A 14,819-nucleotide genomic window follows, 5' to 3' on the forward strand; every position below is an offset into this window, starting at 1 on the left:
AGGTGTATATATACATATATATGCGTTATAATTTGAGTAACATTGGTCAAGTCACCGGATTCGAAACGCGTGTTACGTTTAAAGTCAAGAGAAAGCAAAATTGTCATTTTTAATTTCTGATCGTTCTGATCGAGTTTTATTTTTTTTTCATCTGATAATATCGATTTCCAAGGACCTTGAGGGGGTGCGAACTTCATGACGTGGTTGATTAGAAAACGCGTCGCATACTATATATAATATAATATAATATAGAAGTATATGTGTATATATTATTGATTATAAACTCCGATGATAGTGATTATGAGGTAATGGATATTCGGCGGGCGGACCATCGAAGTCGACGAGACCAGCAGATCAATTATTATTAGTGGAATATATCGCTAAAATTAATCACAGGGCAACTTGCCATTTAATTGACCAAATACAGGCGTGTCCGATCACGCCCGAACTGCTGTATTAACGCTGTGAATAGTTTTTCACTGTATAATAATATCAATAACTAATAACTATAATAATACTCGTATATAGGCGTATCGGGTGGTCAACGATGGCAGGACAAGTTTTTCAAAACGTTCGAGCTTAAATATGTATTACAATTTAGAAAATCTAATTAGAAAATATAAACAAAACAAAACCTATTTCTGCATAATGAATGCTCATATTATATACTACACCACCCACCAAACGAAATATATTTGATATGTATTTAATATTATATTTATGTAATTAATTACACTACTCGTTTATGTCACTCGTTTAATTTACTATAACCGACATATTATCATGATTGTTATATGTTAAAAGTAGTCAGCAGTCAAAAATTGTGTATGAGTCGCGAAAAAAAAATGTTTTCAGCTATGATTTATCAACTATAATTGCACATCGTTTTAACAACGACTTTCTTACAATGGTAACGGCCAAAATATAATATATAATTTCTATTATATTATAGGTACGTATGACGATTAAATAATAGTAATATTTTCTACACACGATTGCCAATTTTAGACTTGCCTGTATAATAAAACATAATAATCCGTTATTATTTATTATACATTTTGAATTAGAAAGATTTAATTATTAATACCGAAATCAGATCTCTAAAGATAAAAACGATTAATTTTTTAGAGTTGATGTCTGTGATTGATGATCACCATCAATACAATGTATAAAAGTAATAATTTGTATTACGATGATAAAATATTTTACGTACATCATGCGTTGTTCAAATATAAAATATTTTCTTCCACGCGAAAGGTTTTGAATATGTGTACAGATAGGGTCGATCTCTATTGTTATAAAAACAAGTCTCACCCCTATAACATAATATATAATATTATGGGCACATTTCTTCATAAATGAAATGTTGTATTTCTCCACTGTTCAGTTTCACCCAAAAAAAATAAATCTATACAATTTTTCTCCACTATTAAAATAAGAAATGTTCACCTCTAATTTATTTATTAAAATTAAGAGTAAATTATTAATTTCAATATCCATCATTTTTTCCCAAGAATATTTTTGTATATATATTCATGTATATAAACACCAAATATTATGAAATATATTAAAATTAAAAATAATTGTGATTAAATATTGTAAAATATTTACTGTTTATAATGATTATGAGAAGTATAATAACTTTAAAAAAATATATTTAATATTTAAAAATACCTATATTTATTCAATGAGATAAACGAACAGTAGAAGACTTTTGAGAAATGAAAAAAGTCATTCTACTAGAACTATGTATAGAAAAGTCGAGGAGGCACTAAAATACACTAGTTCTTTTGTATGTATAACGCGCACTATAAACATGTGTGTATGTGTGTGTGTGTAATATATATACATTTGTACAGGTTGGGTTAAGTATAATATTATCGTCGTTGATTGTAAACAGTACCACCTGATACATACACGACCGATGGTGTTGTAGCGCGCAACTTGATTTCACTCTCGTCCGACCACGGCAAAGCGCAATATAATTCGTCCAAGACAAATTACACGCGAACGGTACATTATAATATATAATATTATATAGTTGCTAGACGGTCTCATACGTGAACACGAAATCCGTCATCGTGAGGCTTCAAAAAACACGAACGTTTAGCGGAGCCGTATAATTCCGATACATACGATATATATAATATTATAATATTATACACTGCGTGTATGGGAGACGGCCGAACGAATATGCTATTCCGTCGAAATTTTCACTTTTTGCGTCATATATAGGTACACCACGTTACGGGTTAGCACATATTATGCCGATATAAGCTCACGCGTGTATGTATTCTGTTTTTTCCCTGCAAAATCAGTTACTCGCATTTTCTAATTCAAAACTCATTATTACGACGTCATTGCTACGGTGATTCGTTCGTATTTATTATTATTATTATTATAATTATCATACGGCCGTACGGCATCAAATACGTTTTACGATTAATATACAAAGCACGATACAACAAGGTAGGTATTTATTATTATTTTTTTTTTTGAAAAATCAAATAAACTGAAACAAAATTTATCTATCGTAATAATACAAACAGCGACTCTATACCAGCTTTATGAATTGTGACACTATATGGACATTCTTAAATTTACAGTCGGTAAATTTTCTGTCCGTCGACAGAAAAATGACTGTTTATATACTATAATAATATTATAATAGCATATAATTATCAGTTTCACTTGAAATAAAAAGTAGGTGTTAAGATTATTTTTTTTTGGTTGTCCGACATTCGTCGTAATTTTACGACGATATTTAAAAAAAAAACGAGAAACATTCATTTTATAAACATAAAAAACCTATCAAAATGAAATTTAGATAAGCCTGACTTGTAATTCGAGATAGTAATAGTATAACTACATTTAAATAACTACTATACATTATCATACTATCATACCTATATAATAATATATTATGTACACATGCTGTAGTTTAAAGAATTATAAATACACGTTTAAATTTATTATATATATATATATATATACCATTAAAGATGTATTACAGAAAATTATTTTTGTAGAAATACGTTTAGATCAAATCGATAAAACAACACAAAATCATAACCCGTTTGGACCATAAATAATTGTGTTGCCATTTTTAACAGACTTAATGCTGCGTACCATTAGAAACACATATTATATGTAACACAATTATTGATTTGATTTTACTGGAATCTCATACTTGGATTTATATTTGTGCACAACACATACATTTCAACGCTAGATTGAACAGGGAAAAATACGTGTTTTATCATGACATAACTTTGATACAACGCACATAATTTACAGGTACATTCATTATAGAGCAAGAAAATCGAAAACAAAAATACAACCGATAAAATAACAAATAAAAGCAGTGGAAACAATAAAATTTTCATTTACAATTCTTAATTTAAAAAAAAGTCTATGATATTTTTAATAAACATATGTTATTTTATTAATACATTATACCTAAAGCTCGCAAATTTCAAAACGATTTCAAAATTATTATGACGTATATATAATATAATTGCAAACAAACTCGCAATATGACGTCATATTATACCAACGTTTTATCACCCCATTTAATTCCATCTCTCCCACCATCTACGTGATGTGTCTTTTATACGTTATAAGTTTTTATAATGTTGTTAATCTAATATTTCGAGAAACTAATATGTTCATGTATATTGTGAAAAAACAGCGCTAACTTGATTGACAAAAATTATATTTGATATTCGGGGAAATTAGATTGAAGCAGTATGTATAATATAGGCAAATTATTCATGTCATTTTATCATCCATTACTTAGGATAGGAACTATTTTATATTAAATAATTAATACTAACTAATTTAGACCCGCGTTTCACTTTATAAAATGACTAATATGATATACATATCATTATTGTTTTTTTTATATTTTTCTACAAACTTATTATTGGAGCTGTTTCTGACCACGTGGTTTTGTATTTAAATGTTGTTCATTGACCCTATATGGTAATTATTGCCATCTAAAATTCTTTACGTTAATATATTATTGGTCGTTATTCATAGTATATGCATTTTTACTAAACAAATACATATTGTATTATACCTGTACGTCATCGTGTTTGATGCAAAAGGAAAAAAGTTTGATTATTTGGCGGCAAAGAGAAAATGTTAATTTTAGCGGAATGGCGCATATTATTACTACGGCCAGTGTGCGTGTTTTGCGTTAAATATATATCCGCTGTCAAGGCGGTCTAATCTATACAGCTACACATATTTTAACTATAGGTTCAAACATATCGTTATACATACATAATATACAAACGGACTAATATGTACGATGTTATCAGTGCATTTTTATCGATTGGTCCAAACGTCTTCTCCTCGTTATTTTCAATAAATAATATTAGCTTTCAAACCGAGGTAAAAAAAAAAAAATCAATTTCAATTAAAAATCTAATAAGATATTCATGAACGCATATTATAATATTTAATATAATCAAAACTACTATGATAATTATATTGAATGACAACTGCTTCGGACAGTATTTTTCGAAAGACCGTGCGAGTTGTATTATAGAGACATTTTATTTTTCACCGCACGGCTGACTGCGCCTTTCCAACTCAGTGAGAAAAAAAATAATAATAAAAAACTGTTTTAAAGGGAAACTATTCTCGTCACTGTGAATATAACAGACCGTTTCCATACATGACTATACTCTACAGGAAATTCAACGAGAGTCGTCTCTATAATATTTTGTTGCTAACAAACAAGAAATAAACACTTCGAAAATCATAACTGTATCACACATAACAATAATATTGTATACTATACGGTATCGCCGTATCGGTATGTGAACAACGTCGTAATAGATAAATTATTGCTATAATACAATACAATAAATACTATATGGTCGTTTGTCTTTTCAAAATTGCTTTTTTAATAGAAAGCCTGTTATAGTGGAGATTTATCTTGATATACACAATATACAGAATACAAAATTTTAATATCCAACTTATGACCAGGGTTGAAAGCTAGAAAATATTATTTTATTTAGATAAAATAATACAAAATATAATGTAATACACAATATATTATACTAAATTTGATAGCGTATTTAAATGAGCTATCGTTTAGGTAGGTTTTAAACGGTTTTACATACGAAAATGTGTACCCAAATTAAACATTAACACGTAAATAATAGTTTTAACTTTGGTAAAATTGCAGGCCTACATTTTATTTTTATTCATTATTTTTATCTATACTCATTCTACTTAATTGAAAACACTTGAGAACTTTACCTAATCAACTATTTGTATTATAATATAAGGCTGATTAGTGATTATCCTAAAATTTAAATAGCGTGCAGTATAATTGTTATCAATGGGTACAGCGGTTCTATTAGAACCAAGTGTATTATAATTTATAACCATATAATATATTTAATAGATATATGAGCCCGTAATGCAGCTGAAGATTTCCGTTTACTAACGGGCGAACCGTGCGCGATGACAGATAGGTTGACGGTGGCGACGACGACTATACGTGAACTTGGACGCGTGTACATTATATAGTCAACGAACTTGTTTTGCCGACCGTTTTCCGGTCGCTCGCGATACGAGTAAATTTAATACAACACGTACAAAATAATATACACAATACACATAATATGTCATATACATATACGATGGCGACGGCGGCGACAACTCTGAAGTCTTCGTTGTGCAGTGGTTTCCTTTCTTTGGTTTTACGACCAAAACAACGATGGTTGTATTAATTTCGTTTCGAACCGGAATGACAATCAAGTCCCCTTATGCTCATTAACATATTGTTTAGGCGTATTTATTATTTTTATTGTAATCGTCATTGCCACCGCTGCCACTACAGCCATTTTCCTCGCACATCATCCGTTACTCACTTACACTCTATATATACAACACTTCGTCTCATTTTTTATAATACGACGATATGAGGGTACCCCGTCAAATATCACGTTAAAAAAACGTAAACGAAACTTGTGCGTGCTTAGATAGTTTTTTTGTTTTTGCTTAACGAGCACAAACGACTGACGACAACAGTCTGTGGACGAGTACAGCTGCAACAATATTATTATTTATTATCACAACGGACCCCTAGAAAAATACCAAATATATCAAAAACTGGAAAATGCTGCTATTATAATATATGATATATGCACATTGCACATATATGTATGTATTGTCTCATGACTAAGTTAAAACTTAATTAATGAGGTCAAGTTATTTGAGGCAACAGATATTATAGTGTGAAATGTGAATAATATGTTATATGTGTAATATATGTTATAATAATGTTATGTGCATTTTAGATTTATTATACGAATTTTGAATCATGAACTCTAATTATTCGCCATGTACACACAACAGCTGCACTGTCGTTAACATAATTAGCCAATTTAATCGTAAAACATTTCTTAGTAAATATGATGTTATCGAGGATAAATATTTTATTTTATTTTTTAATCGAAAATAAAGATTACGAAATGCTAACACACTTGTTGGCCGAATATTATAAATTGAATAATTCAAAATAAACTCATTTAGATGACAGAATTATATTATTTGATAGAATCTTTTTTTTGCGTGGGAACAAATAATGAGACAGAGAATTTATTAAAAACAAATTCCATTGAAACATTACTTTTGAAATACCATACGCGTTCTCATAAAAATATTTGGTTTTCTGACTGATAGTTCGATTAAAACGAGTGGGAGTGCAAACAACTGCAGTGGGAAGAAACAGCAAAGCGTATACGACGGGTTTTACATTTAAAATATAATCATTGCCTAGTATAACGAACATATATTCTCGTCTTGGTCTTAGATGTACAAAACCTTTTTGAAACTATAACCGTTTGACACACGCACACATCTCATTATCGTACCACACACAAACTAAACAATTTATGTGAATACTTGAATACTTATTATATTTTCAATTTTCAAATAATCGACCGTAAAAACAAACCTGCAGCACAGCGCCATGGATCAATATCCATAATGTATTATAATAAAAATATACAATAATAACATAAAAAATAGAACCCTCAAACAACACGCCACACATTCCTTCTTCCATGGCAATCCCGAATATACTAACTATAATTCTACGATTTAATGGAATTAACTGCTCTGATTGGACTATCCCTGTCGGTTCGATTTCGTTGTTTTTAAAAAATATACACGTATACATAAAAACTTCAGTGTTGAAATGAGTATTTGAATTTGAAATGTGAAAATTCCTAATGCGTTGAGAATTACCTTAAAAACTTTCCCCTGCCAATTAGACTGTAGTCCAACAACCATTATATATGGTCAGCATACGTTTATATATAGGTATACAATGTATGCCGCCAATACGTAAGTAAAAGTGAATTTGTTCACATTTTACAAGTATATCGTAAATGTGATAAACGAAATAAGCTCATCTTATCAATACTGTTTAACAAGCTACTGCGGTAAACACGCAAATCTGATAGTATGGATAAATTATACAATATTATAATATTATAAAATCATGTATATAGGTTTGAAGACAATACTATATATTATAACCTATATTTATAAATATACTGTCATGTTTATTATCATGTGCATCTTCTCTTATATAAAGCGGTGAAGTGACCTATAACAAAACATCACATGCGTACAAAAAAAACCATAAACGACGAAAGTGAAACAACTGCAATAGGCCATCGCCGTTGCTAACAGTATGTTTGAAATGTATGTGTCTTGCAAATATTCTTAGATAATTCTTAGCCCACATTTTTAAGTTATAATATTATCTAAAGGATGAGTCGCCAAACATAACCACCTCCCTTGTTTTCTTTAACAATGCAGTTATTCAAAATCGAATTTTTAGAATTTTTAACTGTACATAAATATCGTATTTTTGAATACTTCATATTTATTTTATACAATATAAGAAATATTCTGTGGCGTTACAAACTTCTATTTTATGAATTACAATAAATTAATAGATAAATATAATTACTATAATTTTAAAATCATCATACCTCCTATATTTTCCCAACCTATATCATCATTAATCATGAATCTATTATATTATATTTAATAACTCTGAGACTACTCGATCAAATTTTTATTTAGATACATAAAAATTCTCAAAAAAAAAAATATATATATATATCTGCTGAATAATTTAAATTGAAAATTTTGGAATTTGTTTGAAAATCAGAAGTTTATATTGTTATATTGTTACAGGATATTCCTTATTGTATTATACAAAATATATCAAGTATTCGAGTATAGTTTTCAAGTTTATTTTAAAATTCCAAAACTTAGATTTTAAATAACTACATTATTAAAGAAAATACGATAAACATGCTTGATTCATCACCCAGTATATATATCATATTATATGTGTCGGCTATATCATACAATAAAGAATATTATACGAAAAGTTGAAAACCGAAGCGTGTACAGTAATTGAATCCTATATGAGTATGACGCACGATACATGTATTTTAGATACACCTTTCTGTGGCTTGAGTCGACGACCGTTGTCGTCTTCTCCACAGCAAAGCCGAATAATAATATTATATTATATAATAGACGCGCGCTGTACTTGTCGTGACAATCGTCATGGTCCCCATCGTCGCCGTGTCTCCTGGACACCATTTCGTAATTAGTCACACGCATGATATAATACACGGCAGGGACAATATTACAATTATTTTGTATACACCGCAGCACTATACGGATAGTCAGATATAGACCGGTATTGTATACACAGCGCACGTGAGATGGAATTATTGGTCGTCTAAACATTTTAAATTGTGTAAAAAAAAAAAAACGAAATGCGTTTCGGTGACAGTAACATGAATGCCACAATGATATATAGTATATAGATACATTATACATGTACACCTGATATTATGGACAAAACGATATCCCGCTCAGTTATCTCTGTGGCGATATGTACATGCACGTGACAATAACGTTTATGCGTAATGTTAGATGGATGGGTGGTTAATGATAAAGTGTAGGGGCGACAACAGAATTCAAACTCGTAACTCATAATTTATTATTATTATCGGAGTGGTCCGAAAGAATGCCCATCCTTAGAAATAAAACATAAAATATTTCTGGATATAACAGCGCCTAAACAAACTAACTGAAAATCTATATCGAAATTCAAAAGATCTTTGTGTTTATTCAAAAATAATAGAAAATATCTTTAAAAAAAATTGTAGTGGTATATTTTGGTAAATAATAAAAAAAAGAATTGTACCCACACACCTTCGAATGAAAAACCACGACATTTGTGTATTAGTTTAAAATATAGGTACAAAAGTCAAAACGTTAAACAATGAACTAAAAATCCTAAAAGCCTATAAACTGTTTTCTACAAAGGCTAATAATAGCTATCGTTAAATTTAAATTATATAATCATCACTATAGAAATAGACAATTTACGTGTATTATATATATATATATTGTATATATACCTACTATATTATAGTAATAATAATTTAAGAATAATATCGCATCAAATATAATAACAATATTTAGAATAATATGGAAAGATAATACAATACTTGGAGTATAACAAAAATGACAATAAGAATAAACATAAATTGTAAATTTTAAGAGAAAAAAAATAATATATCCGTCTGCAATTTAGGTAGGTATATAAAAAATCAATATATTTCAAAACCTAACCGTTGAGCATCATATTATTATTTTTATATTCCAAATGATTCGAAAACTTTTTTAGAAAATAAAAAAATAATGTAAAAACTCACCATCGTTGTCGACCGGTGGGTAGGGTTTGTCTTGGATCGACGAGTCCTCCGGGTCGGAGTCGATGTGTGGTATAGAGTTGTCGGCGTCATCATACACACTGCTACCGTTGCTGTGCTGCTGTTGCAAGGCGGCCTTTATGCGGTCATCGTTGTCGGTGGCAAAGGTCTGTCGCGGACGTCGCGTCGGCGACTGGCACATCCGGTCTTGGCATCCATAACAAGGGTACGGTATCCGGTCGAGCGGCACCCTGTGCACCGACCTGTCGACCACGGCTACCAGGTGTTTGAGCGTGGCGCTCAGCTGTTGCAAATCACCGGCCAGCATGGCCGCGGTATCGGTGGACAGTCTGCTACGGAGCCGGGCGCCCGCGCCCACCCAGTTCACAGTCAGCCCAGCACTGGCCACGTCCAGCGACAGGTACGCGTCAGACGGCGGTGCGCCTCCCGAGCAGCAACCGATCGGCGCCACCAGATGAGTCAGCACACCACGCTGACCGTGGCTTAGCGGCCACCCTGCCCAAACGTCGCAACACTGAAAATAAAACAGAAAAGAAATTCAATTAGAAAAACCCAAAATATCGCATAGAATTTCATAATATTATAATGTACACGATTTAGTGTTCTGATCTCACTAATCTAACATAAATCCTTTTTGTGTATATAATAAACTAAAACATATATTTTTTTTTATTTGTGTGTATTTATTACAATGCATTAAACTTCGATCTTATTGCAAGATTTTGTTTATAACGAGTAACCTTCAACGATCATACTAGAAAATTGATTTTTACCGTACATACATAACTTATAATATACAATATTATCGGATAGCTGTGTAGTGCCCTAGTTCGTTACCGCTATGTTGCCTGACGAGGCTGTATAATACATACGAACGTATATAAAATATTAATGAATTGTTTGCCGACTTTGAGGATGATATGGGACTTATCACCTATAGTCTTGTTTATTTGTGCATATGAAAAGTTTCCAATTCCCACTGTGAGTATTCACCGGAAACCGATCCAATTTATGGTAGCTGTGGAACACGAGAACACTTCGGCGTCAGTATTATTCATGCCGTCGTGGAATAAACTTTTCTGCAGCTGCTACACAACATCTAGCTGGGGATGTGGAATACAGTATCCATCATTAATGCCGACCCCACAAAACGTGGTGCACCGTTGAAATAATTTATTTTTAGGTTTTCTATGGAGTTCGATATACGACGAAGGCAATGAAGACCCCGCGATAGTACGACACACGTGCGCAAAAAAGGTCAATATTTACATTGACGTAGCATCATGTGGGTCGTGAACGTAAACACGAGACTTAAAAACAATACACCGCATCGGAAACATTGACCTCCTTGCTTATTTTATATTATATTATATATTTATGCTAACGCTGCCTCCACCGCCACGGATGACACGGCAGACTTCTCCAGCTACTATATTATTATAATCGCGACGGGCAACATACACAGGCACGCAGCATACGTCTTCTCAAATAGCACAATAATAACAATATTATTATAATTTACACTAATACTATAGTAGTAGTATTGAGTGATTTTCACTTCCGGAATAAAGTTTTAGAGCCGAACGTTAATTTATCAAAGCATTATTGAAAAAAAAAACTTTTTATCGATTGCCGATATCCGCTTATGGTGAATTTTAGATTTTCACGTTTTTTTTTTTTTACATGTAGAGAAAAAATTTCAACATTCCTGATAAATGTATATATTCAAAAGCAATTTTGGCTTAGGTAATTATTTTGATTGCATGTTTATTTACCTTTCATCGTACAGCATTATAGAAGATATAATAATACTAAATCGAATGGTATTTTATGAACATTAAACGCACGATCATTAAATGACACGAATGAGTGAAAAAAGAAAAATACTTACTTAAATCAACGATTTGAAGACAAAAAAACATTATCAGAGTTCAACATTAACATTATAGTACCACAGGTGTAAGCTCCCCAAATTTCTCGACATTACTAGGCCTCTTCCGGCCATACGTCACGCGTTCACATATTATTATACTCGTACGTATAAAAATAAAACTGAATTTATTTTTGAACAGCAGAGCCTGACGGATCGTCTTTAACCGTAAGACGTCTAGAACATGTCTTGCGTATAAATTAATATGTACACATAAATACGTCTGCACGTAACCAAGATCCGTAAATTAAAAAAAAAAACAGTTAGTCGTTGAATTGAATTATTATAATATAATATGTACCTTCTCAATTCTAACGCTGTAGCAGCGTACCTACATATAACACGATAAAATATAATATAAACTGGTAGGACGACCAAATTACGATCGTACGCTGCTGTTACTTTGCATAGGATCTTATTGGAATTAATTTTTCCGACACTAGTTGAACGCATGTAATCATTGAAACTCATTATTACATACAAATTGGGAAGGTGGGGAGCAAGAGAACCCTATATTTCCTGCATATGTTTGGCCGAGGACGATATTTTCCAGTTAAAAAAAATAATCCAATAACCACCGGCTATATGCTGCAGGTCGACTTGCGAGGAGTCTATGATAGTGCAGTGGCCTATATTTCGAACTATTATATATACGGCTTTGGTTGGTGCGGGTAGACGTAAAAAATAAAAATGCCGCACACAATCGCCGCACACCACCCCAGGAAGCAATAACAATCGACTAATTTAACAGTTGAACGAACACGGACGGTGGCGCGGCTAGGGGCTTCCCGGGAACACGAATTAAAGTCGCCGGAAAACCAAAAACAGTATAATAGTAATAATAATAATAATAATAATAATATATGATAGTTATTAATTTGTTCGACAGTCTAAAACAAAGCGATTCTACTATAGTACTGTACCACCATACAATATCACTATATATTGTGTATATGATGGGGGGGAGACGTTTATTATAATTTATAGACGATGCCAAGTGATGCGGAATTTACGACGCAAAATCAGCAGAGGGTTTTTCTAGAGAAAAAATTCCAAACAAAAATTATATTTTATACCGGACGAGTACACACCGACGTTTTATTGTTATTATCGTGCTCGTCGGTTCTTCACCGCACCCTGTGCGTTTGGCGAGTACCTACCTATGACGCCTGGCGCGTCCTGGCCGTATCGTACACTAAATAATACTATTAATTTTAGCAGTAGCGTAGAGTCGTAAAAAAAAGTTTGTTTGGGTTATACGGGCATGACGATCGTATATAATTCGGATTTGCATACGCGTGTATAATATGTTCAGCAGCGGTGGCACTTATATATAATCTACAAAATATAATTATAATATATGTGTACGAACAGATTAAACAAAAACGGAAGGAGTTTGTGAACGCGGGAATAAAATCTACACCGGTATAATTTTTGTATAATTTAATATAATATGAACCAAGTATAAATAGGTAGAATATATAAAGTATATATAAATATAATACGAGAGATATATATTCAAACGCAGATGATCAGATAAGTCGGAGTGAATTAAAGGTCGGAGTAATGTGTTATCACGCGATTATAAAATGCCACGTGTGCTATCCGGCGCGAGGACAGAAACTGTTTAAATTGAATAAAGCCGAAAGGGTTACGACTTGTGTCGGAGACCACACGGTTAAATTATCTGTATAGCTTCATGATGCACCATTAATTGCCGTCAATTATTCGAAAGTCAATGAAAAATATAGCGTTCGAAAAACGATTACTCATTATCAACAATAATAGCCAGATCGTCGATAATTTTTACGAGGCGTTTTTTACTACAGTTTTTAGTCGTTCGAACATACAATACTAATGAACATTATAATTTATAATCAATAAATAACGATTTTTAAAACGGTAACCTCGTATTAACATATTCAAAACCTAACAAATTTCATTAAAAGATATCTTGAACATTACTTAAGATTTTAAATGGATTATAAAAACAAAATAATGAGTTGAAGTTATATTAAGCGATATATGAAACATATTCGTTTGTGTCTATACGGATATCATATTATTATTATTATTATTATTTACAGGCAGAAGACCTAATATAATTTACAGAAGTATTATTCTTGGACGTAAATTGGTGTTACATATTAAAATAAATCCAAATTACTTTACAATTAAGTGGTTTCATTAACATGATGAAAAAGTAATATAAATAACATAAGTAATAATGTATAGATAACAATAAAATGTGTAAATATAAATATTAAATAATAAGACAAAAAAAAAGAAATAAAATAAAAATAACATTAACAGTATAGTAAAATAAGCGCTGGTGTTAATTTCCAAGGCACATTATTCTACCAATTGAGAGGTTTCTACCTTAATTTGTGTTATGAATAGGTATATTGAAAATAGCAGACATTCGAGTGGTATTGAAAGGAACTTTACAATTAACTTAAGAAAGTAGAGAAGGAGCATCAATACGTTCACTATAACTAAATCACAAATAATATTTTATAACTTATTTATACGAATAATAATAATTAATTGAATGTAATGTATCGTATCTATAGTTTATATATAAATAAATTTCAAAATACGAAATCATATTACATAATATTATACATTATAGTTCCATCAAAAAACATAAAAATATAAGTGTTATATATTTTACAAGACCAAAATTAGAATATACATTGTCATTATTCGTACACTACCAGTACACGGCCCTCGTTGTGTCCTTATGTGAACCATGTAAAATAATCCTCGGAATGCTTTGTACAATATTATAAAGTATATTATATATTATAAAATAAAGGCCGATCTTTAGGGTAGATAGTCCATTGTCATGCGTGTATTTATGTGACCAGACGGCGCCAGAGAAAAACGTAGTCGATATGACGATATATTATATTATTATTATTGCCACCTCGACGAGGAGGTAGACCAAAAACAAACGTACTGCACCCTGACTGCGGGTCAGCGTGAGATGACAATAAATCATAAATGATAAGGATTTTAGCATCGCTATCATCGGTACGATCATCTGCACCAGATAGGTTAAGTTATATACGGGTTAGGTTGATACG

General features: G+C 31.4%; 1 protein-coding gene across 4 annotated transcripts in view; it reads right to left on the reverse strand.

The window, feature by feature from the left end:
- LOC132923374 (puratrophin-1-like) overlaps nt 1-14,819 on the reverse strand; it is a 162,607-nt gene that overhangs the window by 59,892 nt on the left and 87,896 nt on the right. For all 4 annotated transcript variants that reach the window (XM_060987341.1, XM_060987342.1, XM_060987340.1 and 1 more), the window contains one exon: nt 9,783-10,314. In XM_060987341.1, coding sequence (XP_060843324.1) covers nt 9,783-10,314 — 532 coding nt within the window. The remainder of the gene's footprint in view (nt 1-9,782; nt 10,315-14,819) is intronic.

Source organism: Rhopalosiphum padi, chromosome 2 (genome assembly GCF_020882245.1).
Source record: "Rhopalosiphum padi isolate XX-2018 chromosome 2, ASM2088224v1, whole genome shotgun sequence".
Classification (NCBI taxonomy): Eukaryota; Metazoa; Arthropoda; class Insecta; order Hemiptera; family Aphididae; genus Rhopalosiphum; species Rhopalosiphum padi.